The sequence below is a fragment of the Heloderma suspectum genome, chromosome 2, assembly GCF_057233095.1.
Source record: "Heloderma suspectum isolate Gila_16-S chromosome 2, 16-S_ref, whole genome shotgun sequence".
In the NCBI taxonomy this organism is placed as follows: domain Eukaryota; kingdom Metazoa; phylum Chordata; class Lepidosauria; order Squamata; family Helodermatidae; genus Heloderma; species Heloderma suspectum.
The window spans coordinates 215,361,670-215,389,486 of NC_139459.1; the positions used below are offsets into that span (position 1 = coordinate 215,361,670).

The following is a 27,817-nucleotide window of genomic DNA, read 5'->3' on the forward strand; positions in this document are numbered from 1 at the left end:
ATACGGCGGCTGCGCCCCTTCCTTCCCGACCATCTGCTCCCATCGGTAGTACATGCCCTGGTCTCCTCTCGTTTAGACTACTGTAATGCACTCTACGTGGGGTTACCCTTGAAGACGGTTCGGAAGCTGCAGCTGGTACAGAACGCGGCGGCTCGCCTGATTAAAGGCAGCCGCCGGCGAGATCACATCACTCCAGTGCTGAAGGAGTTGCACTGGTTACCAGTTGTTTTCCAGGCCAAATTCAAGGTGTTGGTTTTGACCTTTAAAACCCTATATGGTTCCGGCCCAGCCTATCTTAAGGAGCGCCTCCAGCAACACCAGACAGGCCGCCTAACAAGATCAGCCTCAGATGGCCTTCTCTCTGTCCCATCAGCCAGGACAGCTAGACTGGTGGGGACGAGGGAGAGGGCCTTTTCTGTGGTGGCCCCCACTCTGTGGAACTCCCTCCCTAGGGAACTCTGTCATGCCCCCTCTTTAATGAACTTCCGTCGTGCATTAAAAACGTGGTTGTTCAGGCAGGCATTTGGGGTGGGTTAGGGTATTAAAAAAAAAAAAAAATTATGGTAAAATTTTATTGTTTTAAATTGTTTTATGGTGGGTTGTACATCGCCCAGAGTGGCTGGGTGACCAGTCAGATGGGCGATTAATAAATTTAATAAATAAAATAATAAATAAATAAATGACAGCTCAAATGTCTCTCTCAACTCAGCAGTTCTTCAGTGAATGTACAAGATGCACCTTTCTTCTCTGGCTGACATGCTTTTTGGGAGATGGAGAATAGATGTGGTCCCTCCAGGACTGCTCTGAGAAATTGCTGCATGCTGCTGAAAAAGCCAGTCTCCTGTTGTCTGCCTTCAGGCTACTCCCTGTTCAGAAGATTTCATGGGGATCTTGTCCATCTTCAGTCCAGGAACTTCCATGCTTAGCATTTGCTGGCAACTCTAGCTTCCATGGACAGGCAAATGGAAATCTTGAGTTGGATCAAAGGATCCCTAAACTACTTGAATGATACTGAAGGTGATTATTTTTAAAAGAGAAGAACCAAACTGCTTGAACTTTGAAGAAGTATAATGGCCCTTGGGCTTTCCACAGTGGACTTGCAGTGAGCTCATGGGCGTATAATATGAAGCTTGTAAGAGGTTTGCTGGCAGGATCTCTTTCTCACCAGGGACATCATGGTTTTATGCTATTGAAAACAATCCCTTTTTTGATTTCTTCCTTTGCTGGTAACAGGGTGAGTGATATTGAATGTTTATTGCAGTTTGTGAAGTTCTTGTGAAGATATAATAGATCGCCACAGTCTGTTGTCATTAACATGGGTGTCTCTTGGTGCTTTCAAACGAGGCTTTCATTGTGCAACGGGACTGCCTCATTCAAGGAATTTGCAAGCTGTCTAGGCCTGACATCTTCCATTTGTAACTGTCCTGTGCTGTTTCCATCTTTTTTCTTGCCAAAAAAAAGAAAAAAATTGAGGAAAAGATGGAATAGCTGCACAATACCTCTGGAAGCACCCTCTGTGCATTTTAGTCTATACCTCTGAACATAATTGTACTTTGATACTGACTTCCTTTCCATAAAGAAGATATTAACCCTTTGCTACTCCATGTTTTCTTGTTTATCGAGTACGACCAGGGCAAACTACGCTTCTGTGTGGAACTGGGGAGATAAATTTGCCAATTCCACTACATGCATCACTTCACACCAGTTTCCGTATGCCATGCACCCAATACTTTGTTTTGAAAATGCAAGATCCAGGGCTCAACACTGCCTGGAAACTGCACACTCTACCCTGCTCTATAATCTCAGATTTACATGGGCTGGTGTAACTCAGGGGTGAGAGAAATACTGTCTTCCCTTGTTCAAAAGCATTCTTACTTATGGTTTTACATTTTTCAGGTCTGAACTTGGTAAGCCCTAACCCAGATTAAGCTCAGTATCAGAAGGTAGCACATTTCTACATGACTGTCTCATTTAATACCTTCCCTCAAGATTACTACCACATAGAAACATGCGGGCCAGGTTGATTTGTATTGAAGGATGATATGCTACATGAAGATGTTGGTCAAGGAGGCAAAGTTGAAATCTGAGTTTTTGCCACTTAGATCACTTTTTGACATGCAGAGTGAGCTTGCTGAGTGATGGAGCAAACTGGAAACCTCTTTCCCAGGCATCCAGATTCAGTATTGACCAAATTGACCTGGACCTAGGCATAAGAACTATCTTCCTGGAGCCAAAAGACAATGGTCTTTCTAGTCCAATGTTCTGTTCCAACAGAGGCCAGCTAGGCTTTTGTTTTCTTCAAATGTAGATCTTTCCCACCCATTGGGAAGGTGGAACGGGGAGGACAAAATATGCAGAGAATGTAGAGCTGACTGGCACCATAGTAGGAAGTTCTGAGGGTGATATAGCATATGAAATCAGCATTGGTGGAGTTGTCACCTTGCTCCATCTTAAAACATGCACAACCAAGGTGGCTTGTTGAGAATATTGATTTACTAGATCCATGTAGAACAGGAGTGGACAACTTCAGATGTTTCAGCCTACAACTCCCTTTCAGCCCTAGCCAGCATAGCCAATGGTGTAGAACATGTATGATTGCTTCACCACAGATCCCAGCTTGTAACTTTACTGTTACTTACAACACCACTGCTCAGTCCTTTTTTACCAGCTCATGTGACCAAAGTGTTCTGAACTTTGCCCAGATCACTCAGTTCATTCTTTACAAACTAATGGAGTTGTATGAATTCACTGAGAACTTCAAACTGGAGAACAAGACTATGAGACTATGAAAAACCAAAGTTACACATAAGACTCAATAAAACTAATATGGCTTTCATATTATTCCTACATTTTCCTTTTTTCTTGTTTCACCTCAGGCATCTTGTAAAGTGGCAGGTATCCCTTTGCACAGGGTCTGGCAAGGGTCTTCACCACATATGCTGTTTAGTGGGGCCCCAATGTGTCTGGCTCAACACCTTTGCCCAGGCAGCATCAGTCTTTTGCAGCACCCTCCTGCGGTATGGACTACAGCCTAGGATCCTAGCACACATGCATTTATACCATCATGTGTACTTTATATGCCAATTGGACCTTTAGGCCTTGGAAATGTATTGCATTCTACCATTTTTAAGTTAACAATTTCACTCTAGAACTCTTCAGTTTCAGTTGCTGTCTTGTGTTTCTTATTGTGAAACCCAGCTAAAATGTACATTTCAAATAATGTGTTCTCAATAATAGTAATCATGTAATTTTCTTAAATCCTTCTGAATGTTTGAGTCTCTTAGATCCAACATCAAGTGCATGTTTTTTTTCAGTATTCCTTAGGTTACAGAATGCTTTAAAGTACCTTTACCACTTCTAGTATGTTTCAATTGCTTCTGGACAACCACTCCCTGAACTCTTATTTGCAAGGCTATTGCTTCAGTAATGTTACATATTCTCTCTCTCTCTCTCTCTCTCTCACTCATTTACCTTCCCCAGGGAAACCAGATTGGTTCTGCCCTAGCCTTTTGTAAGAGATGGGGTCCCGTAAGTATGGAGTGGAATAATATAAGCAGGAAATGAAACCCAGAGAACTTGATGAGTTAATCTGAATATTCCTAGTTTTAATTGTTGGTTTATAAAGTATAAAGAAAAATGTATAACGTAAAGTAATGGTATAATGTGTGGTGTTGCGGTCTGGAAAGAGTTAATATGGATTAACTGGGAGTTAATTTGAGTGTGTCCATCCTGATCAGGTGTGCATTTAAGCAAAAGCCTTGAGGCAATGAGGGAGGACATGAATGTATTCCTGTGGCTGCTGCTAGTTCTTGTTCAAAGGAAGTTTTGAAAGAGGAAGAGCTACATGGACAGAGTGTGGGAGAATTAGATCAGGAAACGATGAGAGCAGTAGGTTTCCTCACCTTCTGGAGAAGAAACTGCTGTGCTGATTCCACTGGGGCAAGATTGCAACAAGGAGCTGAGAGAGCATTATTTCTTCAAGGAGTGAGAACTCAATTTTGCAAACTAGGACCTGGTGGGTGCTACAGAACTGGCATCTGGGGGCTGTTGGCCTCCTGTGCCAAGGCTGAGAGTGACTATATATATTGCTACTTTTTGTAACAGCTATAAGACTTTGGGTTTGTGATGTTTGGGATCTATCCACCCATGGAGATATGAGGAACTGAGTCATGCCTCTCAGTTGTGTTTATCCTCTCAAGGTTTCATTGGGGTGGGCCTTTATGTTCTGTTGGGAATGTGGTATTTGTTTAATGTGTAACAATAAATCCTTTGTTAATTTATTTGCCCTTGCCCAGATGTGTGAATAAGGTTGACTGCCTGGGTTTAAGTAGTAAGATTCAGGTTACACTTCTAAAAATTAGTCAAATTGTTTTTATTCCATCCAGTGGGGGACTGCTGTTTTTAAACTAAGCTTTACTTCCTTCACAAGGCCGGAAGGCTGTGATCAGTTCAAGGAAATAGGAAGCAGGCCTACATAAATAAAATTAGTTCAGGGCAGATCCTTGCTCCACTTGTGGCAATGACTTCATTGATATATGGGAGGGGTGGAGGATGGATTGAGGAAGGACTCTCCACCTCCTTGCCATTCCACTCATCACCTAAGGCTATTACCATTGTAGTAGATGAAACAAGGGGTGTGGTAATGGATCTTGTGTACGGGATCGTGGTGAGTGGCTTTAAGGAAAGGACTGGAGCTTTCCTTCCCTCCCATTCTGATTAAACATGATGGGCCTGTGGCTCCTAAGATATGTTATGGAAAGGTATTCAGAAGGTGAGTTTCATGCTACATATAAAACCCAATAGGTGTCCTTGACATACAGCCACATACACTCCACAAGCCAGCTGCAAAGCTGTGCAAATATCTGGAAGAAGAACTGCAAATTCCATGATATTGCACTTCAAATATTTAGAAGCTACAGTGCCTCCATAGCCATAAGCAAGTATTACTGTGAAAGACTTCTGGATCTCACACAACGTTGATTGCATGAATAAAGGATCATGTAAAGAGGCTCTGAGCCACAGAGGATGTGGACACTGAATATCCTCTGGCATTGACCCCATGGGCACTTCAACTCTGAGAAAAGAAGATCTTATTAAAAAGATGGGTGTGCCCAGGTATAGTTGGTCTCTCCTTCATAGAATCATGGAATAGAGGGTTGGAAGGGGCCTACAAGGCCATCGAGTCCAACCCCCTGCACAATGCAGGAATCCAGGTCAGAGCATCCCTGACAGATGGCTGTCCAGCCTCATCTTGAATGCCTGGTGTGGGAGAGCCCACTACCTCCCTAGGTAATTGGTTCCATTGTCATATTGCTCTAATTGTCATTGTCTCATTCCACAGAAGCACTCTCTTTCAGCATCCTAGTAACAACCCAATGCACAAAACAAAATAGGCAATACGTTGAATGGTTTAAATGCAGAAATATTTACTTACAAGTGCAAACTACATCAAAATCTGTGGCAGCAATGTTGTTCCCACTGCCTGCAGGGGACAGTCAGTTTTGTTTGCTGGCACGTCCTAATTCACTGCTGCAGAAACAAGGCTAGTAGTGTTGCCTAACTCTCTTTCCTCTGTTCCTTGCTGAATCAAGATACGCGAGTTGAGAGCCATCTCCAGCTTCTGGGAGGGTCAGTTTTAATCACGCAGGGTAGAATGAAACCACTGCATCACATTGGATAAGCCAGTGCCATCACGTGCACTGGTCTCCACAACAGTGATGGGCTGCTTGGCACAGGCAATGATATCCTGGATTCGGAATAACGACTTCATCTCCACCAGGGACATGTAGCAGGGTAGGTCACTAGAGTCAGGGTAGAGAGAGAAAACAGTTATACACTCCCATCTGTCTGCTGAACAATTCCCAAAAGAAGCTCTACAATGGAATCTTGTGAGGTGGTTCTTCTCCCACTCTGGGGGTTGATTTGGCTACCAATCATTGAAACCCTTCAAATTACCCCCCTCCTGAGTCTCTTCTGTCCTGTATGGATTCAAGTTAAACATTTCTTACATCTTGTTGAAAATGATGAGGACAGGAACTGACGTTAGCTCTTCAGCAGAAAGGAGCGACAGAAGTTGGACGCAGGATGAAGAAATCTGGGTAGGCTTGGCAGCATCAATCATGTACTGCAGGGGGGAGAGAGAGAGAGAGGAAGACGAAGAAGAAGAAGTGATGGACTGGGTTCATACAACATGCTAACCCATCGTGGGTGACTGCCCATGATGGGTTAGTGTGTCATGTAAATCAGGACCGTTCTCATCAAGGTGGGTTGTTTTTCCCAAACAACCCACCCTGATAAGCAACGATCTGCAGTAGAGGTTGTTTTATCCACGATGGGTTGGCGTGTTGTGTGAACCCAGACATGCCAACCCTTTGTAGGTAAAGGGCAGCAGGCAGCAAGCTGCTTGGCAGGAGCAGAGAAACCACTGCCACTCTTGCTGAGCGGGGCCGCAATCACCATTCGCGACTGCGGCCAAGCCGCTGCCCATGCCCTTTTCCCCTTGCCAGTGACAGTCCCTCCAATGGTGTCCAAATGGCACCGTGGAGGGGCTGTCACGCACACTCCTTTGCCCCAGTCCCCCCTTCCTGGCTCTAATTGTGATCTTGATCGCGGCTGGAGCCCTTTAAAATGTTCCCTGCCCCATTTGTGTGCAAAAACAGGACTGGGAAAATTTTTCCGCGCTTCCCCATGCCCATGGAATGTGTGCAAATGTTTTTTTTTATTAAAACATTTACACACATTCCCTGGGCATGGGCAAGTGCAAACATTTTTTCCTGGTCCTGTTTTTGTGCACAAATGGGGCTGGGAAGTTTTTTTGGAAAGGGTTCCAATCAAGATTGTGATCGGAGCCTTGAAGGGGGACTTGGCAGCAGACAAGACAGGTCTGCCGCCAAGTCCCCTGGGATGCAGGGTGGAGGACTGAGGGGGAGGGAGTGGGGACAAGGGGGCAAACAAGCCAAGCACTGTGGGTTGTTTGCCTGATCATATGGTGGGTGTGCTAACCACGCAATGTGGGTTGTTTGCGAAACAACCCACTGTGCATGACTGGACACTCATCATGGGCTAGCGTGTCATGTGAACACACCCACGGACTTACAGATAACTGAAAAACAGGGAGGGGCTTGTTGCCCAAATGCCAAAACTTTCCAGTAAAGAGGACAGCCAGTAAATACAGAACATATACACAAGTCCTTCTAATCAAGGTGCCTAGCTGCTCTCTGGGATCAGAGCAAGATTTTCCTGAAGTGTGACATTTTTAAACAGCAGAAGTACTGTACATAACAGCATCCTGGAGTCAACGTGATGAAAGGCAAATATAAGCGCTAGCCAACTCAACCGCAGGACATTCTACATGTGTATGTAACAACTCTGCACGAAGAAATGAGTTCATGGAAACGTGTGCTTTGCTGCAACAAGTATGAGGGGGCAAAAAGTCCCAGGGGTGGGAGTGAAAAAATTACCCAACCCTGTAACAGGAAATCAACCCTGAGTGCTCATTGGAAGGACAGATACTGAAGCTGAAGCTCAAATATTCTGGCCACCTAATGCAAAGAGAAAACTCTCTGGAAAAGACCCTGATGCTGGGAAAGACTGAAGGCAAAAGGAGAAGGGGACAGCAGAGGATGAGATGGCTAGATAGCATCACTGATGCAATGAATATGGACTTGAGCACGCTCCGGGAGAGAGCGCAGGACAGGAAGGCCTGGTGTGCTATGGTCCATGGGGTCACGAAGAGTCGGACATGACTGAACAACAACAACATAACACACTGAATTATACACAGCACATGGATGGGTCACTCACCAGGACACAGCAGCAGTCACTGTAGTAACTGGACCAGATGGGGCCCATGCATCCCCCCAGTTCCCGAACTGTAACCTTTTTTCCTATTGACAGGTCAGTAAGGTTTGTGCCTACCTACAAAGGGACAACAACCAATTAGACTTGTATGCTGGTGAGCAACTGAGCTGTCGTCCGCAGTGTAGCACAGGCAAGTGCGGTGAGCACGAATCAAACCTTGGCAGGAATCGAAAACCTGATTGTGAGCTCTTCCAGAAAAAGCTGACAAGCTTAGAGAAGTACAACAAATTATGTACATATAAAGCTCTCCTGTACTGACATCACAATCCTATGCATGTTTACTTGAAGTAAATCCCATAAAATGCAATGGGTCTCCTCCTCCTCCTCCTCTGTCAATTAGTTTATCTAGCCCAGTATTGTAGTCTGACTGGCAGTGGCTCTCTAAAGCCTTCAGCAGAAAGCTTTCCTCCATGCTGCCAAATACAGAGGGCAAGGGCTGAATCTGACTTCTCCCATGACTGGCTTCAGGGGGCAGCACTGTGGGGCAGATCCCAGGACTTCAAGGACAACTGGGGAACCCCCTGAGTAAACTAGACAAATCCTTCAAGCAAATACACCACATGGGCCACATATATACACACATACATACACACACACTAATGGAAGTGCAATCTTTGTATGACAAGCTATAATGGAAGGTAATCACAGCAGATATAGGCACAGCCTGACAAAGTCTGTCCCAGAACAACCCATCCCTGAGGGCCACCTGTTGGTCTCTAGCACACAAACAAAAACCACTCTGTAACAAGTCAGTCTGCAAACATGCAGACCTGATTAGCAAGTTAGGAGCAGCTCAGTAACTCCTCTCTAACCTGGGTACATGGCATCATGCACCAATCACCACATAAGAAGTTGCTGCCTTATACCAGAAGCCAGACTACTGGTCCACTAGCCCAGTAACATCTTCTCTAACTGATATCGGTTCTCCAAGGTCTAAGCAAGGGGTCTTTCCCCAAGATCCTTTTCACCAGAGATCCTCAGGAGTGAAGCTGAGACCTTCTGCATGCCAAGCAAGTGCTCTGTTGCTGAGCCACATCCACTGAACCAGAACCACTGAACCAAAGACAAGAATGGCCATACCGTGGGCAGCGTAGCAGGTGGCTCCCCAAGGTCCTTGGCACCATCCCTGGAGCTCAGCTGTGCAAGAAAGACCGTTAAGGAAGGTGGTGGGAAAGAAATGGGTAGAGCTTAGTACAGTACCACAACAGGTAGGGCCCAAGTGGGTACTCCAGAATAGGAGCCATACACCCAAGGAAATCCCTTCAGCCCTCGGGAGTGGGGAGAAGGATGGAGGGAGGGGGGTCCTTGTCATGAAATTATATTCCATTGTGGGAACTGCACCACTTTTTTGTCACCAGAAACTTCCTGCTCCTTCCATCAACCCCTGGCTTTTGCCCTGACCTCCCCTGCAGTGGTACATATATTGTATGGTCCTCCATGTGCCCAGTACCTGGTGGCAGTGCCAAGCATGAAATACCAGCAAGAGGGACAAACCATTCCCCACCAAATAGGCATGGCATGTGGCCTACCCCTGGCCTAGTTGCCTGCCAGGTGTTTTGGATGGCAACTCCCATAATCCCTGATTGGCCATGCTGGCTGGGGCTTATGGGAGTTGTAGTCCAAAACATCTAGAGGACGCCAGGGTTGCCTACCCCTAAAGGTCACTTGTGACCCTCCAGATTTTTTTTTTTTTTGCCAACATCTCGCATGATCCTTCACCATTGGCTATGCTGGTTAGGGCTCATGGGAGTTGTAGGCCAAAAAAATCTGGAAGGCCACAGGTTGCCCACCCCCGCCCTAAACTCTTCTCACTTCCTTTCCGTGCCCTCCCGGCCACTGCTCAACTAGTCCGACCACCTCCCCACCTTTGAGTCACCCCTACTCCCCCCCTGGGCTTCAAACTCCCCCTCCCCGCCCCCCGCGGCGATATTCGGGATATTCTGCAGCCGCTTGACCAGCAGGGTCTTCCCCACACCCGAGCACCCCAAAAGCAGGTACGTGGACCCACCGCTGCTGCCCACTGCCATAGCTACCGGAGGCACCCGTTCTCTCTCCCGCCCCACCCCGTCCCCGCATTCATTGGTTCAGGAACGGCGCAATGACAGGTCGCTTGGGTTACACGCCGACCAATCACCAATGCTCGCTGCCGGAAAGCCCGCCCGGGCTCTGAGCGGAAGCCGGAAGCGGGGCCTAGGCTGAGGGAACGGGTCCAAGGCGGAACAGAACCGGCGGTGGGCCCGATCTGAGCTTCAGCAAGCAGCGCAATGGGGCGAGGCGGCGGCACCTTCGAGCGACTCCTAGGTACCCGGCGGGGAAGGGAGCCCGAGGAACACCCCCCGCCAACCCGTCCCTTCGCCCGCGCCTTATCCCCGCGGGGCGGGTTTCCCTCCCCGCCTCCCTGATGCTGCGCGTATTGCAAAAGCCCCAAACCCGCAACTCTTACGTCGGATCTTCTGTTATCCACCAGCGTCTGTATGTCTGAAACCTCACTAGGTGTTTGAACGGTGGTTTCTTCTTTTCTACCCGTCCCTCTCCCTTAGATTAATTTCCCTATAACTATTCACAACATTCCCTGTCGCCACCCCACACGCTGCTAGGTTCAAGCCTCCACCACAAAGAGATCGGCTGGGCCGCCTAACAGCTGTGATCCTCACTGACCTGATCTGCCAGTGTGTGCGTAGATATAGAATAGCAGCATTATTTTCACTACTTCCCTTGATCTCCAAATTGGGCATTAAACAAACAAAAACCATTCTTCTATAAATGTGAGAAACTTCTCAGTTCTCATTCGTTTGGTGACAGATGAAGGGCTTAGCATTGAATCAGACCTATGGTGTTTCACTGAAGCAGTTTGCCCTATTTTGGGTGATGGGGAAAATTAACAATATATCGAAAAGTAAAGAATATTTGTCAGGCAGCATATGTACGATTTTACAGACTGTTGACATCACTGCTGTACTCAAATCAGGCTCTGCAAGGTGACTAACTACCAGGAAGTGACAGGGCAAGTACAGAAATCATAACTGAGTCAAGAGAGAACATGTTGATGCATTAGGGCAAATGTCACATGGGAATAACTCTGAAGTTTATCAGCTGATGTGGAGTGTCAACACATTACCTGAAAGCAAGATACTTTGTACGGGGGGGGGGGGGAGATTGTTAATGGACAGTGAGCTTCATTATTATCATTTATATAGTGCTATCTGTTCATTTAGGGTTTTAGAGCAACTTAAGCCAAAACAACAAGTCTCTGCTTCAAAGAGCTTACAATATAAATTGTGACAATGGAGGAGACAAGAAAGGGTGAGAAGATAAGGGCAAGGCTAGGCTAGCAAAGAATGAGCATGTGCAAAAGCAGTTGCAAATAATTACTAGACCTTGTTCTAGATAGTGAAAAAAGATTACACCAGAAGCATTCTGATAGAGGAGGATTTGGAGGAAGGATTTGAAAGAAGGAAGGAGGTGACAAAAAAGGAAATGCTCGTTGTCCTCAGGAGGTTGCAGTCTAAATCGTGGTGGTGGTGGGGTTTCTGGGATGTTCTGATGGAAGACTTTCAGCCATCTGGAGTGGCAAGGGAGATAAGGTGGATTTGTTTAAGGGAGCAGAAGGCAACAGAGGGATGTAGAGCTGGAAGAGCAAATGTCATGGGCAGGGTAACACCTGCCAACATACTTGTTCTGCATGTCAGAGAGGTTAGAGAGGCTCTTTGGAAGCAGCACAGTAGATAACTGTGGAACAATAGGTAATGTAAGAAATAGTTTGAAGTTCTCAATCTGTGGTGATTGTTACCAGCTCATGTCATAAAGAGCTGTTTGTCCAGCTGATTCCCTTATCTCTCTGCAGCAAATACAATTTTAGCACTTGACCTGAAAGTCTAATGATTATTTCATTGTCTTGCAGATAAAGCTACCAGTCAGCTTCTGCTGGAGACAGACTGGGAGTCCATCCTGCAGATTTGTGATATGATTCGTCAGGGTGACACCCAGTAAGTGCTGAGACGTACACCAGACTTTGCATTCTCCACTCCATATACATATTTATTGGTCATAAGTGTATCCTTCTTTTCCCCTCATTTTGTAATCCTTACAGCTGCCCTTTGTGGTAGGTTAAACTGAGAGTGTGTGACTTTCCCAGGATGATCTGTTGAGCTTCATGGCTGAGCAGAGATTTGAATCTGGGTTTTTCTACATCTAAACCCAGTATTCTTTCTCCTACACCACACTGTGTCGCTGTGGAGCTGGCTCATCCAGAAGTAGCCTCAGGACAATCAAATGAACAATCTATTAGTGTATGCTAAGCCTGCTCTAGCAATTAGCGCATCTGGAAAGTATGTCTTCTGAGCAGCTATAAATTTCCCTCTTCAGAAAACCGGGTGTGTTGGGCCAATCAGATGAACCATCTACTAATGTCAGTTTATTGGGGTCTTAAAGTCCAGCAAATCCCACTGTATTCATTAACAAAACAACTATTAAAACTAAAGACCAGATCTGATCTTCTAGATCCAGGGTAGGCAACCTGGTGCTCTCCAGATGTTTTGGACTAAAATTCCCATCAACCCCAGCCAGCATGGCCAATGGTCAGGGGTTATGTGAACTGTAGTCCAAAGCATCTGGAGGGCATTGGGTCACCCATCCCTGTTCTAGATATATGGGCTCTACTGAAGAAGTAGCAGGAAAATGCTTTCATGTGACTTTCTAATCCTAAGAAATTAGAAACATGCTGTTAATGAAGATGATTCAGGCCTGTCTCAAGAGAAAAACCATGTAATTATTATACTTGCATATATTGGTTTAGTTCTGCATGTTCTGCTTCTATGATTGACAAGGAAGGGATTTATAGAAAAGAATGGGAAGACAAGAAAGGACTGCAAGTATTTCCAAGGGTTTTCTACAACTACTGAGACTGGAGTCATATAAGAAGAAAAGGAAGCATATTTCTTCACCATGTAGCAGTTTTTGCATTTGCATAGAAACTCCACAGATCTGAAGAATATAAACTACCTTAAAAGTAAATAAGTTTGATTAGTTCACTGGATCATTGTGGAATAGTTAAATGACTGACCTTAGAGTCTTGCGTATTAGCACCCTGCATCCTCCACTAAGTTTACACATTGTAAGTGCTGCTATTACGTTTCACAGGAACAGAGATGTTGGGGTGGCTTAAAACTGGCAACTGGTCCTTGCAGGTTCTCATTAGGCTGACCTGGTATTCTCTCTGCCTTTTGTTGTCCAGGGCTAAATATGCTGTGGGTGCGATAAAGAAGAAAGTCAATGACAAGAATCCTCATGTGGCCCTGTATGCACTAGAGGTAACTGGAAGCAGACACAAACTCTTCAGGATGTAGTTACTCTCCCTGGTCACCAGGGGTAAAGTTCCCTTCCCTTGTGCCTTTGAGATGTGCAGCTAGTGCACTTTTTTCAGAGAAGGACCAGATCTTATGGTGCTAGTACTCTTTGGATATAAGGCCCTTGAGGCTTGGTCAGAGACTCAGCATACTCTTACGTATTTCCCTTGTAGGTCTTGGAGTCGGTGGTAAAGAACTGTGGTCAGACAGTCCATGATGAAGTGGCTAACAAACAGACTATGGAGGAGCTGAAGGAATTGCTGAAGGTAACACCATTTTGGCTATTTCTTTCTGTTAAGATACCGGGGGTGCTTGAGGAGGACATGAAGCAGCCTTTTACATCCGTTCTAGTATAAAGCCACTTCTCAGGGATTGGGTAGTCTCTACAAGCCAAAGGGATTGCCTGCACAACAAGCCTGAGCAGCTTAGAAGAATACATTAGAAAAAGAATGATATTTCTGAGAAGCTCAGAGTAACATCTGACCATGGCAAGGCAGTGACATGGCTAAGCCAGTGAATGCCCAAATTATAGGAATGAGAGTGTAGTGTACTAATCTTACTGCCTTTTAAGTTTTACATCATCATCATCATCACAAAACAAAAACAAAAAACATGTACTTACATAAGACTCACTTCAGATTAATTCAGAGAACACAAAACGAATTCCAAGCTTCTGAAAATGATTTTATTTAAAGTCTGTCCCCTGGCATATATAAATGTAATAAGGCACAATCCTATCTCCCCTAGACATTGTCTGAGGGGCCATAGGATGCAGAGGATTTTCATCTCCAAAACTGTAGATGGAGACAGATTTTCATAGGTGAAGATCCCCATTTGAATCTTCAGCCCCACCCTTCTTCCAGTGGCTGCAGAAAGCTCCACAGTGGCTCCTTTTCTGAAGGTGGTGTTGTGACCTTGGATAGGGAGAGGAAAATGGGGACATGCCTGTGGGTGGGGAGGGGAGGGAGGAGGAGAGGCCCAGATATCCTGTAGTCTGTCCAACCTCAGGCCCACCTCTGCCAGCACAGCTCCACTAGATGGGCTTAGAAGCCCATCCAGTGAAATTTTTTTAAAGGAGATTGGAAAGGTGAAAATCACCTCCATTGCTCTTCCCACCTTTCTGGCAGTAGCCCAGCAGGGCGTAGGAATCTCATGCAAAGCTTCAACAAGCTGCGGTGCCTGTGGGTTCCATCCTGAATATTCAGCCCCTATCCTGTGTTCCTGGCCAGCCAGGATTATGTGAGGGTTAAACAACCCTTGCATAACTCATGGCCTGTTCTAGCCTCAGTGTACCTTGTGAATGGCCCCAGTGTGAAATATACAGAAACTTTTCACTGCTTTCATCACATCTTCAACCGATGCTTGAACGATAAATTTTGTTTCTTCTAGCTGGTGCATAGTGCCACTGACTTAGTACTTGAAAGAAATAGAATCTGAAATGGATACCTACTGAAGTATAATCATGCCCATTTGGTTCAGTAGTAGAGCACATATTTTGCTTGCAGAAGGACCCAGGTTCAATCCCCAGAATCTCCAGGTAAGGCTGGGAAGGCTTCTGTCTGAGCCTTGCCTTTTCTGGAGACCTACCCCCAGTCAGTACAGGCAATACTGAGCTAAATGGACCAGTGGCTGGCTTGATATAAGGTAGCTTTGTATGTTTATTATGTACTGAGAAAGGATCGTCCTTTGGTAATTTTATTTAGATTTCTTGGCCCTGCTGCTGTGGCTTTATTTATTTATAAGGTTTGTTCCCATCTCAGTTCTTGAGTTTATAAGGTAAGAATAGTGTTTTCAGTCATTCCGCCCGCAAAACATTTAGGTTAGACATAGTCCCTCCCTAGCAAGAGTGTATTTGGGAAGAAAGCCCCCCTTGGCCCCCAGTCAAACATTTAATATACAGGCCCAGAGTGATGAGGGGAATAACTGAGGTTGGGTTTCTGGGACTAGATGGGATGAGGTACAGCTCTGACTGTCATTTCCAAATAAGCTTGGCTCTATTTCCTCTAAATGAAGAATGTAAATTTGAAGAGGAACTCTTCCCTGAAGAGCGCAAGCTGTTGAAAAGCTTTGATGCCCTTCCAGGGTGGGATCAACAGGCAATTTTAATGAGACTATACTCTTTACAAAAATTATTAACATCCAAGCATCATCAGGGCACAGGGACTTCTCTGAGTAATCCTCTTCCAGTTGGCCATCCCCCACAACAAGCAGAAGTGGTCTCAAGCAAGAGAGAGAGTAATCCATGTAGGAGGTTGTTCATAATGGGAGAATGTAGACCCCCTTCCCCCATTCTCCTGGAGGACAAATGTGGGGAGGAAAAGCCAGCACATTTACAACCTTATCAAGAGGATTTAGTCAAACCATTCTCCATTATACGTGATACAGGTATTGCTAACTCTGCCCTTTCAAAGGGTCCAGATTTAGTCCAGCAGGGCTGTTTTCAAAACAAACTCCAAAGTGCTGTGGCAGAAGTTAATCCACTACCTACCCCTTTTGTACCTGCAATACGAGATAAAATTACTGCCCATTTACTGACTCCAACTATACTACATGCTGCTCAAAATTGTATAGCTGAAGACCATACCATAGGGGTAGATCCTGTATGTGTATATCACCAACCTGTACCTAATAAAAGTTCATCAAAGAGCAGAAACTATAGAAAAGAAGCCACAGATGTTTAGTGTAATAGAGAGATACCTGGTAAACCTGCATGTCTGCAAAGGTAGAGCAATGTTGACTACCCACCCATCCTCACTTTAAACACCCAGTGTTGATGAAGATTCTCTCCTGGAACGTTGCAGGCTGCTAACTAGCAGATGAGAACTTTAAAGAATTCTGTGCCCAATTTCAAATCATTCTTACTCAAGGATCCTGGGTCACATTAACAACTTTTCCCTCTCTGCCTGGGTATGTTTCCTATTCTTTGCCTGCAATTAAAGTATAAAATACAGGGTGTCCAAGCAGTGGTCTTGCCACCCTGGTCTCAGTTGACTTTAACCTATTTATATCACCTGTTGATATAGACTTTACTAACAATATCACCCTCCAAATTGCCTGGACATCTGGTTTAAAATTTTTCCTGATTAATATTTATTGTCCCCCATATAATTGAAAGCACAAGGGATCCCAAATTTGGTCAGATTTAGATCGTACTTAACTTTTTTATTTGACACTAATGTCGACCCTCTAATTATATTAGCAGGAGACATGAATGCCAGAACTGGGCAAAATAACAACAAGATATGAGAAAAGATGCAATTAAGCCCTGAAGAGCTCACCCATCTCCCCATCAGGAACTCTAAAGATTCTGGGATTAATAAAGCTGGCCAATTACTATTTGCCCTTGTTCTTAAATTCCATCTACATATTTGTAATGGGAAGGATGGAGATTATGATACTGATTCATATACATACATTGGACCAAGGGGCAAGAGTGTGTTGGATTTTATGATGCTCTCTCAACCAGTTGCAGCCCATTTTGTGAACTTCAAGGTTGCCATCAGGCCAGAGAGTGATCATATGCCAATCCATCTCTCTCTCTCTTTGACCATGGGATCAATTCCCTTAGCTACAGTACCATCAGAAAATCTGACTGTTCAAGGCGAAAGATGTATACAGTGGAATGGAAAGATCCAGGAAGAGATACCTCAATTTGTGGTGTCCCCTTGAATGCTGTTACTAAGAGATAAACTTCTGACTGCCGGAGATCCTCGGGTAATCTTCAAGAAAATGGTTCAAATGATTAGACCTTTATTAGTCACCTCTAAAGCTATCCATCCACTGAATCCTCCTAATAGAGGTTGGTTTGATGCTCAGTGCATATCCCAGAAGTGCATTCTAGCACAAGCCATAAGGAAACTGAGGTGTGAGGACTCTGTAGAAATTTTTTCATGTTTTATATTTCTCCGAAGAAAACATAAAAATTTATTGCACTCAAAAAAGAATGAATACATGCGCAAATCATGGATGGAATTGGGTCTGGCAGCTATGAAAAGGGACTCATCCTGATTTTGGGCTTTAGTAACCAAAGGGCTCCATGGTTTTAGTAGCCCTATCGACAATCAAATTACATCAGTGCAGTGGCACACCTATTTTTCTGCACTCTACAGTCACTCCTCAACTTGGACTTCTACAGCCCTACTATATAATACGAAACTCACGTTGTCCCCTCATTGTCTTGAATGGGATCCAGTTACTCCTGATTAGATAAAAGGCTTAATCAACTCCCTCCATACAAAAAAGCGCCCGGTGAGGATATGCTCCCCGGAGAATTGCTCAGAGCAAATTCTGATTGGTGGTGTCCAGTCCTCGCCACCATATTCACTTTTATAAATTCTCATGGGAGAGCTCCTCAGGGCTGGGGGGTGAGTATCATAGTCCCAATTCATACGAAAGGTTCTGAGTTCGATCCAAAGAACTTTAGACCAATTAGTCTGCTAAGTATCATCTCTAAATTATACACCAAATATGTACTATGCAGACTAGAGTCTTGGGCTGCTGAAAACTCAATCATTCCTGAGCAACAGGCAGGATTTAGAAAGGGAAAGTCCACAGTAGACCAACGTTTTGTTCTTCACTATCTTATTAAAAAATACTCTCAACATGTTAGAAAATAACTATTCACCACTTTTGTGGACTTCAGCTCAGCTTTTGAACTTGTCAACAAGTCGCCTATGGGAAAAGTTATCTACCACAAATATTGACAGAAGGTTGCTCTATTTAATTAAAATGCTCCACTTTAGTACCTCTCTCAGGGTCAGACTTGGAGCAAATGTCCTGCTTTCAGAAAACATCGTGACCAAAAGAAGTTATGACAGGGCTGCCTTTTGGCTCCCGTCCTGTTCAATTTTTATATAAACAATATCGTTCATGAACTGAGCGGCTTGGAATTCTTTCCTGCCACAATTCTGGATGTAAAACTCTCAATCCTTCTGTATGCTGATGACATTGTTATATTTTCAACTACACTAATTGGAATGCGGAGACTATTGACCAAACTGAACAAGTTCTGTACAAATGAACATCTAATCATTCCAAAACTAAAGTGGTAGTTTTTGGAAATAAGAAAAAAATACATACGTGGAAACTGGATAATAAATCCATTGACCAACAGCACAGTTTTAAAGATCTAGGACTTGGGTTTAATGCTCTTCTTTCATGGAAATGCCACTTGGAGGCTGCTAAGTGGAAGACCTCCCACTCCATATATTCTCTGGTGTGTTTCTTTAAATCTCAAGGGGGGGCCTGGTTACACCAGCAATTGAGATATTTCTGAGGAAGGTATCGCCCCAATTGCTGAATGGTGTGGAGATCTGGGGATATACAAATGTTTATATCCTAGAGGTGGTGCAGGACTCCTTCATGAGATCCCTTCTAGCTGCCCCCCAAGCTATGCCAGGCCCCATATTGCGGGCAGAGACAGGGATCCTCTCTATTGAAGCACAGGTGCATGCTGTACTTGCTCTGTACTGGCTGAAGGTGTCGTGCAGGCATGACTCCCGCTCACCTAAAACGTGTCTTTTAGAACAACTGCAAACACCAACACAAAACTCTTGGGTAAAATCTGTAAGACATGTTATATAACTATGGGATTAGTACAGATATTTTACCCCCTTCTAATACTGACAGAGTAAAACAGCTCTACAAGGAAAGAATTTCCCTATATGCACAATGTTAAGATCTATATTCCATCTCCGATATGTCATACTCGACCTGGTATCCCCTGTATAAAACCATGTATGGCTTGGAGCGCTACTTCACTCTGCTCACTGTTGCTCCCCTAAGAAAATCATTTACAGCCCTGAGAGTACAGCGCAAGCCCTCTGCTTTCCTGGATGAAAGATTTTAAAAAGTTGTATTCCATCCATGACTTTGTATATGCAAGTCTGGTGAGGTTGAGTATATTGATCACTATCTCCTCCGTTGCCCCCTCTATGAGTCCACAAGAGCCAAATTCCTCCATTATACTCTTAATTCTTTGGAAAACAGATCCCCTGTGGAACAGGTTTGCTCTTTACTGGCAGGTAATGATGATTATATTATGCTACAGCTTGCCAAATTTGCTTGTGCTGCCAGGAAGCTGAGAGCAAGGCATTTAACTGCTCTTGCCAGCCAATCTTAGGAGAAGGCCTGTGCCTACGATATTCTCTTGGGGGGGAGTGTCACTCTCTTGTTTTATTATAAATATTTTAATTCTCCTTTGTATTCTTACTGTAATATATTTTATCCTTTTTTCTGCTCTCTTACTCATGTATTTTAATTGTTATTTTAACTTGAAATTGTGATGGCCTTTGGCTTTAAACAATAAAGATTTATACTACTACTACTGCTTGGCTTAAAGTGCTTTTTGCTTGGAGATTGTGGATTCACTCCCACGGCGTAGTGCCTGATCCTGCTTGTTCTTATACCTACAGAGACAAGTTGAGGCCAATGTTCGCAACAAGATCCTATACCTGATCCAGGCATGGGCTCATGCCTTCCGCAATGAGCCCAAATACAAGGTGGTTCAGGATACATATCAGATCATGAAGGTAGAAGGTAAGCAAAGATGAGGGGCTCTTGTTGTGACATGAAGTGTGGGAACCTGTGTGTGCTGGGGTGAAGTGAGGAGACTGCTGTATATATCCCACTGTGGATCTGGAGGAAGAATCAGGAGGGTGTCTTTCAGTCTCTTTGTGGAGGGATTGATGTTCAGATAGCGGTGGCAGTTCTAGCTGCTGAATTTTCCAGAAGTCATGATGGCTCCCTCACTTCCTGGGCTTTTCACTTAGCTTGCAAAATAGCAGTAAGTCCTTTAACAACCAGTGGGAGCATTGGTATATCAAAATATAATGATGTTTAAGCATGATGGATAGTGTGGTAGGAACACTACATGGGGAATAGATCATTTTGATGCATTTTGTTTTAAGGACTAGTGATTTACTTTCCTATAGCATGTCAGTGTCTTAGACATTGTGATGCTATGGCATTGAATGTTACATCGTGGGTCAGGTGATCAGTAGAAATGTATTCAGAGGGCTCCCTGGGCTAAGCAAACACTTTGGACTCATCCCCTCAGTACCATGGGATGTCATGTTGTCTTCGGTTGGAAAAGGGGAAGTTTGTGGTCAGGTTAATGGCTTGTATGCTTTTGCACACAAGAAGCAGAGCTGAGGATAGAACCTGTGCAATCTGTCATGCAGTCTCCCATCCCAAGTGCCCAGGCACCAGTGGCTGGAATGTAGTAGAGTGACAATGTGAATCTACCTGCAGGTCATGTTTTCCCGGAATTCAAGGAGAGCGATGCCATGTTTGCAGCAGAAAGGGTGAGTTTCCCAAGTGGGGAAGGGGCACCCCTTGCACAGGGAAATGATTTGGACTTTTCTGTGGTAGTTATAATTTGTCTTGATACTACTTCTGATGCTGAGAATTTGGGCTGAATCAATCCCCGATGCTTGGGGCAAGAGATAGCAAAAATAGCAAGTACCGCATTCTACCTGTACATTAGGGGCTGTGAATTGGGGAGCAAGAGAACCTTCCTAATACTTCCCTTCCCTCTTTATCCTCAGTTACATCAAAGCTCCCACTGAGTAGTGCTCTGCCCCTGCAGTCATTACTTATTGGCACATAGGGTCAGGAAAGAATAGCCCATCCGTTCTTCAGCACCTTACAACTTCTGAGACAAGATTCTGGAGCTGGGAAAGAACTTCCTGTCAATGTTTACTGCCCCCTTTATGCAGCGTGTAGTTTCTGCATTTTCCCTGCCTATGACCCATTCTATTGCATCCGTGCTTTTGAGAATGCTCTTTGTACCCTTTGGATCGCCTCAAGACTTTACAAGGGCCCTTTTGTTGCCCAATAACTGCTCTGTTTCTGTGTGGCAGGCTCCTGACTGGGTGGATGCAGAGGAGTGTCACCGGTGCCGAGTCCAGTTTGGGGTGGTGACTCGCAAGGTGAGGGCTGCAGCTCCCTGCCCCAATCCTGGATGCTCTTGCTGTGATGACCTGACATGACCCAGGTCCACCTTAAGCATAGCCGGGAGGGAACAGGAGCCATTGCTTTGAGGCCTAGTGGACGCTTGTTTGGGGTGACTTGCTGCCGCTCTTGACCTCTCCTCTGTGTTCACAGCACCACTGTCGGGCTTGCGGGCAGATTTTCTGTGGCAAGTGCTCATCCAAGTATTCCACCATTCCCAAGTTTGGCATAGAGAAGGAGGTGCGGGTGTGTGAGCCTTGCTACGAACATCTCAACAAGTAAGTGTTGGAGCTTGGCTAATGCAGAGGGCTGCTGGTACTGAAACTCGGGTTTGGTTGGTGTTCTGGCAGTCTGTCTTTCTGCATGTGTCAACTCTGATGTGACAGGATTATTCCTGTAACTGAGTGGTCTGGCCTCTCCTCCTGGCATGCAGCTTCCAGAGCAAGAGCTAACAGACTTATTACAGATCACCATGCCAGCCAGATTAGGAGTGTAGCAGTTAAGCAGTGGTCATGACCTTGGCCCTTCTATCTACACAGGAAAGCAGAAGGGAAAGGAACTGCTACCACAGAGCTTCCTCCTGAGTACCTGACCAGCCCTCTTTCCCAGCAGTCCCAGGTGAGCACTTGTCTATCCAAGGCAGATGTGTGTCTCTGGTTCATCAGTGAGCGCCTCGTCCTGGTTACAAGTCTGCTGTTTGTTGTGCTCACAGATGCCTCCGAAGCGCGATGAAACGGCTCTGCAGGAGGAGGAGGAGCTGCAGTTGGCAATTGCACTATCCCAGTCAGAGGCAGAGGAGAAGGAAAGGATGGTTTGTGTCTTGATAATGATGGGGGATTCCCATGACGTCCGTGCTCTGTGGATCCCCCGTGGTTGGTGTCTTGGGCTGTCCAAAGAATATCTGTTGCTCAATGTTCTGTACGAGCAAGGATTTCCCTTTTCCCTTTAATAGCCTTGTCTTCAATTATGAGAAACTTTTGCTGTTGTCAAATCTCTCCTGGTTCTGAGCCAGGGATGGGCAACTTGTAGGCCAAAACATCTGGAGGCCACAACTCCCATCAGCCCTAACATAGCCAATGGTGAAATATCATGGGAGTTGTAGGCCAACATATTTGAAGGTCTACAAGTTGCCCACCCTGCTTAGAGTTGTTAACAATTGAGCAAAAGAAATCTTGATGGTCACTCTGCTAATCTGCTGTTTGTAACCTGACCCAAAAATTGATTTCATAAAACATACAAAGTGTGTTAAGTTCAGATAATGAAAATGTCATACTAGCTTTCGCATTTTGTTGTCTACTTAAGAGCAGTAAAGGCCATGCTAAATCAGGGTAAATCTAGTTTCACTGCTAATTGCTCACATACCTGTATTGTAATGAGATACCCGAACGTGGAGGGTAGTGTTATTCTGTCAGCCACAGGGCCTGCTTAGTGCTTCTTCTGTTACCAGTTTCTCTCATGCTATCAGACAGAAAAGGTGGCTTCTGGCCTGCTGTGCAGGTTGGTGGATCAGAAAAGCATCCCTATATCGTTCTCCCTTCTGCTTTTCCTCTGCAGAGACAGAAAAGCACATATTCCACATACCCCAAGGCTGAGCCAACGCCGATCACCTCGTCGGCCCCTCCAGTCAGCACCCTCTATTCCTCACCTGTGGTAAGTGCGCATCCCTCAGGAGACATTTGCCACCAGGGGAACCCTCTGGACACTTGCAGGCTAAAGCCCGAAAGCCATTAAGATCAGAGCCATTAGGAACCTCTCCTCCCGTCTCTCATGACAGTTCTGTAATGCTTTGCTAAGACTAACCCTGTAGTGCTTTGCTAAGCCACTCAGAGGATGAGAATGAGGGTTGGCTCTTCATGCCACACGCCTTGCTTGAGCAGCCCCTTCTGCCCGTCAGTCCTCTCATGCCTTCGAGCTTGGAACAGGTGGTGTTTCAAGCTTATCTCAGGGGAGCTGGGCAGTGGGTATACTCCCATCGTGCACATTTTTGCAAGGGTGGTGAATTCTGTGTGTGTCTCTTGTTCCAGAACTCCTCCGCACCTCTGGCTGAGGACATTGACCCTGAGGTAAGACCCCAGCCCCCTTAAGCCAGTCTCTACCGGGTCTGAGTGGGGCCCTGACAACTGACAACAGAGTTGCTTTGTTTCCCTGGCAGTTGGCTCGGTACCTGAACCGCAACTACTGGGAAAAGAAGCAGGAGGAGGTCCGCAAGAGCCCCACGCCCTCTGCCCCGCTCTCCATGGGGGAGCCAGCCACCCAAGCCACTGAGGTCCAGCCTGCCCCACTTAATGTGGTGGAGGTAAGAACAGTCCCTTCTCCTGCATTACCACTGCTGTTGCTTGGGAAGACCAGATGAGGTTCAGCCACTCCTTGGTGCCATGTGGTGAGCAGCTGTTGCTCCTTTTTCCAGTGGGAGCAGCAGTGTCAGAGGAGGCTGGGCAGTGGCTGTGCCCAACTTGCTGTGTTGCCTTTTCAGGGGTTGGGGGTTTCCCTTTCATAGAAGATGCATCTCTTTTGAAAAAGCAAGGCAGGGGGAGAGAGTGGTAAGCCTGGACAACAGAAGCCACTTTTAAAGAATTGTGAGCTGAGCCGAGCTAGGAACTTGGGGCTTCAAGTTAATGCTCTCCCATCTCTCCCCAGCAGCAGTACCAAAATGGTGAAACTGATGAGAGCCACGAGCAGTTCCTTAAGGCCCTGCAGAACGCTGTCACCACCTTTGTCAACCGCATGAAGAGCAACCACCTGCGGGGCCGGAGCATCACCAATGACTCAGCAGTTCTCTCGCTCTTCCAGTCCATCAACAGCATGCACCCCCAGCTCCTGGAGCTGCTGAACCAGCTGGACGAGCGCCGCTGTATGTAACCAGAACCCTAATCTTCAATGTGATCAGAGGCTGGTGGGACAGGCGACCAGGAGTGTCAGGACCCCCCCTCCCCCTGTTGAATTGACTTTCTCACGTAGCTCCAGAAGGCACCTGGACATATGTCTGCTTTCAGAGTTGGGGTGGGATGGGGCGGACGATGGTTAATTGCCTTTTGGCCTTCCTGAAGATTTCCCTGTTGCTTTCCACCTGGTGGGAACTGCGAATCCTGTGGGTCCCAGGGAGGCATGGCCAAAGCTGGGCTGTGGGTGGCAAGACTCTTGATGGTGCCTCTCCTCCCACCCCCCCACAGTGTATTATGAAGGACTTCAAGATAAACTTGCCCAGATCCGGGATGCACGGGGAGCCCTGAATGCTCTGCGGGAGGAGCACAGAGAGAAGCTGCGCCGCGCTGCAGAGGAAGCGGAGCGCCAGCGCCAGATCCAGCTAGCCCAGAAGCTTGAGATCATGCGGCAGAAGAAGCAGGTGAGGGCCATGCCAGTGTGCTCCAAGTGCGGCTGGTGCAAGGGGTTGATTTGTTCTCGCTTGAACATGGCTGGCAAGCTGTCGAGCCCATCGAAGTGCAAAGTGTGATGGCCCCAGCGTCTGATGCTCTGTGTGTCTCCAACCTGCAGGAATACCTGGAGATGCAACGGCAGTTGGCTATCCAGCGCCTCCAGGAGCAGGAGAAGGAGCGCCAGCTGCGGTTGGAGCAGCAGAAGCAAACTATCCAGATGAGGGCACAGATGCCTGCTTTTTCCCTGCCCTATGCTCAGGTATAAGGGGTGGAGAGGCCAAGGGTCCCTTTTCTCCTTCCCCTCCCTGCCTCTTACCTTTGCACTCGCAGTAGCCGGGTCAGCCCCTGCCCCGCCCTAACGCCACTTCCTGCCTCCTTAGCTGCAGGCCATGCCTGCTGCCGGTGGGGTGATCTACCAACCTTCGGGCCCCACAAGCTTCCCAGGCACCTTCAGCCCAGCAGGCTCCGTGGAGGGCTCCCCTATGCACACGGTATACATGAGCCAGCCAGCCCAGGGCAGCACCGGGCCCTACACGGCAATGCCCGTGGCAGCAGGAACAGGTAAGGGCAATGGGTCAAAAGTGAGAATGATGGGTGTGGATTTAGCCAAAGTATCTGAAGCTGGATTCCAGGCTCGTAGCTGGAACTGCTGAGCTGACCCCGGAAAGATGTCCTTTTCTCCTTCTTTTCCTGTGTTTCAGATCCCAGCATGGTGAGCACCTACATGTACTCAGCAGGCACTAACAGTGCACAGACAGCTCCGCCGGGGCAGGCAGCGCCCACCACGAATCCTGCCTATTCCTCCTACCAGCCTACAACTTCCCAGTGCTATCAGGCAAGTTTGGCCCACAGCTCCACTTTCCTCTTCCCCAAGTCAGGGGCTGAGACCCCAGCATGGTAGATTGGGATGGGGGAGTACCAGCCGGTGTAGTGAAGCTGTTAGTGTGTGAGACTAGGACTGGGGAGACCCGGGTTCAAATCCCTCAGCCACGAAACTCACTGGGTAACCTTGGCCCCATCACACACTCTTAGTCTAAGCTTTCTCACAGGAATGGTGTAAGGATAAAATGGGGGAGAGAACCATGTACACGGCCTTGAGCTCTTTGGAGTTAAGGCAGGGTATAAACACAACAAATTTTGCTAGCTTGTGAGAAGCAAAAGGGTTTGTCCTCACATAACTTCTTCCCTGCATGCTGAAGGTTGTCCCGACTTTCTCTGGAAATTGAGATAATCAGAAATTCTTTGCTGCCAAGTTGCCCTGTGCTCTGCATTTTTACCCACTCCTGCCTTCTTTGCCTTGCAGAATGCAGCTGCCCCTTCACAGACCCAGGCTATCCCTGCTTTGACACAGGCTCCTCCACAGTCTGGTGGTACAATGGGTTACATGGGCAGCCAGTCGGTCTCTATGGGCTACCAGCCCTACAACATGCAGGTAAGAAAGTACTCAGTATGGCTGTGCTGTCTGCTTCTCTGCCTTGCAGTGTGGGCGTGAGGGTGGCTAGCAGAAAGGGTTGGAGGCAGATTCTTAATTGCATGTGCATAAAGGTAGCAAAGCCAACTCCTAAAGTCCAAGCTGCCTGCTGTACAGGATGGGACCACTTGAACTTGGACGGCTTTAAAAGGGGATTAGACAAATCCATGTTTATGGAGGACAAGACCATTTTCAATAGCTACCGATCAAGATGACTACATCTTCAACAGCACCCAAGGAGGGTGCTGTTGCCCTCATGTCCTGCTTGTGGGCTTCCCCCAGGCAGCTGTTTGGCCACTGTGGGAACAGAATGCTGCGCTTAGATGGGCCCTTAGCCTGATCCAGCATGAGTCTTTCTTCTGTTCTTATGAGCTGGTGGAAATGCAGATACCCTCTCTTTTCCTGCTAGAACCTCATGCCAACCCTCCCTGGCCAGGAACCAAATTTGAGTAGCCTGCCACCCCAGCAGCCTTACATGTCAGGACAACAGCCTATGTATCAGCAGGTGAGTCTTTAGCCAGCTTCTTCAGGGTAATCAATTCTATATTTCTTGACTTCATACTAGGCTAGGATGATGTCCTGAATGCTTTCAGCTCAGTATTGTTTGGCTGTTGCCCTCTCTGCCAAACCAAGGGCTGAGGGAACCGGTGCTAGCCCTTTGCTGCAGTAGCGTGAGTGGGTGAACTCCCTCTCCCCACGTGGCCTTCTTGCTAACCTCCCTGCTTGTCTCCTTGCAGATGGCGCCCCCTGGAGGTCCTCCGCAACAGCAGCCACCTCCCCAGCAGGCTCCTGCCCAGGTGCAACAGGCACAAGCGGGCAGTGGGGAGGCTCAGCTAATTTCCTTTGACTAATCTGTTAGCTGACGAGGAAAAGGGCAGGGTGGGTTTCGAAGACACCGTAACACTATCATCCCTCGGTTGCTGCTGTACTTGCTACACCATTGCTGTTACCCTGTGCCATCCCCACAGTGGGGAAGGGAGAGCTGAGCCCCTGTACTTAGGAGTCTCCCACTGGCTACCTGTAACTTCCCCCTCCGTCCTGGTCTAAAATGCTGCCAAGAGAACCTCTGAGTAGGAGCAAAAGACAACCGTGTTCCAGTCAGCCTATGCAGTCGTCCTCGGCTGTGGAGAAACAGTCGCACAGCCTGACCCGTCTAGCTTTACATCCACTGGATAGCAGAGCAGAACTCTCAAGCAGTCACTCCTATGTGCACCATTACAGGAAGCTGCTCTCTTGTAGGGAAATGGCATTTAAGCATGCTCCAAAGCCAGAGTAAATGGGGTCCAACTTCCACCTCCCAAACTTGGCCTGGGCCTGTGTCCCCACACCAACACAGCATACCCTGTGATTGCATCTTGCCAGCCAAGTTGACTCTGCCCACCCATGAACTCAAGAGCCTTCCATGTCCCCCCTCAGTACCTTTGGAGAACACACTACCTTTAACACAATTTATCACAGGACTGTATCTCTTCTCCTCCTCCTCTCCCCCCTCCTCTTTCTCTACCCCACTTATCCTCACTGCTTTTGAAGACATGTGTCTCATATGTAGCGACTGGTGTAGACAGAATGGAACCAGTGACAATAAAGTATTTAAAACTGTGCCTCTTTGTAGGCCCCATGTTGAGTTTTTTGTCTTGGCGTGTGCACAGGCTCTGCAAAACTAGATGTGGAGTTGTGAGACATGGCCTGGGAGGGATCTAGGAGGTACTCGGCATCCTGGAGTAGAGGGAACAGTTCCCCAAAGCCGTGCCTGAAACCCAATTCCCCAAAGAAGCTGCAGAGCTGCAAAGAAGCTGCCTTTTTAATTTCCAAGT

General features: G+C 46.6%; 3 protein-coding genes across 15 annotated transcripts in view; 2 read left to right on the top strand and 1 right to left on the bottom strand.

Annotated features, from left to right (window-relative positions):
- The window catches only part of TMC6 (transmembrane channel like 6), a 38,549-nt gene extending 34,270 nt beyond the window's left edge, over positions 1-4,279 (top strand). For 5 of the 10 annotated variants that reach the window (XM_084837782.1, XM_084837786.1, XM_084837784.1 and 2 more), the window contains exon 21: positions 710-4,279. The gene's annotated coding sequence lies outside the window, so the exon portion shown is untranslated. The remainder of the gene's footprint in view (positions 1-709) is intronic. The other 5 variants (XM_084837787.1, XM_084837791.1, XM_084837790.1 and 2 more) reach the window with 1 other exon arrangement.
- A 1,124-nt stretch (positions 4,280-5,403) lies between these two features.
- ARL16 (ARF like GTPase 16) lies at positions 5,404-9,914 on the bottom strand. Its single transcript, XM_084837803.1, has 5 exons — positions 9,799-9,914; positions 8,941-8,998; positions 7,804-7,917; positions 6,009-6,124; positions 5,404-5,801 (listed from the first exon to the last, which is right to left on the bottom strand). Exons 1-5 carry the CDS (start codon positions 9,885-9,887, stop codon positions 5,636-5,638), a joined length of 543 nt encoding a protein of 180 aa, XP_084693929.1. The 5' UTR covers positions 9,888-9,914; the 3' UTR covers positions 5,404-5,635.
- Positions 9,915-10,052: 138 nt separating this feature from the next.
- HGS (hepatocyte growth factor-regulated tyrosine kinase substrate) lies at positions 10,053-27,604 on the top strand. Of its 4 annotated transcripts, none has more exons than XM_084837796.1 (21): positions 10,053-10,332; positions 11,762-11,846; positions 13,094-13,169; positions 13,379-13,471; positions 19,619-19,742; positions 20,457-20,509; positions 21,068-21,136; positions 21,312-21,436; positions 21,698-21,776; positions 21,871-21,969; positions 22,713-22,808; positions 23,183-23,221; positions 23,311-23,454; positions 23,796-24,009; positions 24,329-24,501; positions 24,651-24,791; positions 24,913-25,093; positions 25,234-25,367; positions 25,836-25,964; positions 26,413-26,508; positions 26,741-27,604. In XM_084837796.1, exons 2-21 carry the CDS (start codon positions 11,824-11,826, stop codon positions 26,852-26,854), a joined length of 2,202 nt encoding a protein of 733 aa, XP_084693922.1. In that variant the 5' UTR covers positions 10,053-10,332; positions 11,762-11,823; the 3' UTR covers positions 26,855-27,604. The 4 variants fall into 4 exon arrangements, with proteins under 4 accessions (XP_084693922.1, XP_084693919.1, XP_084693920.1 ...); XM_084837793.1 differs by having other exon boundaries at positions 10,053-10,161; XM_084837794.1 differs by having other exon boundaries at positions 10,053-10,161; positions 23,799-24,009.
- The last annotated feature ends 213 nt before the right edge of the window (positions 27,605-27,817 follow it).

Bases quoted from the DNA above. Each gene is read 5' to 3' on its own strand.
- ARL16 (XM_084837803.1), bottom strand. From the start codon at position 9,887: ATGGCAGTGGGCAGCAGCGGTGGGTCCACGTACCTGCTTTTGGGGTGC. The intron at 8,999-9,798 runs TATCCCGAATAT...CTTTCTTGCACA, and splicing joins CTGGTCAAGCGGCTGCAGAA to GCTGAGCTCCAGGGATGGTG. The intron at 5,802-6,008 runs GTAAGAAATGTT...CCCTGACTCTAG, and splicing joins CTCATCATTTTCAACAAGAT to TGACCTACCCTGCTACATGT.
- HGS (XM_084837793.1), top strand. From the start codon at position 10,125: ATGGGGCGAGGCGGCGGCACCTTCGAGCGACTCCTAG. The intron at 13,170-13,378 runs GTAACTGGAAGC...TTTCCCTTGTAG, and splicing joins TGGCCCTGTATGCACTAGAG to GTCTTGGAGTCGGTGGTAAA. The intron at 21,137-21,311 runs GTGAGGGCTGCA...CTGTGTTCACAG, and splicing joins TTGGGGTGGTGACTCGCAAG to CACCACTGTCGGGCTTGCGG.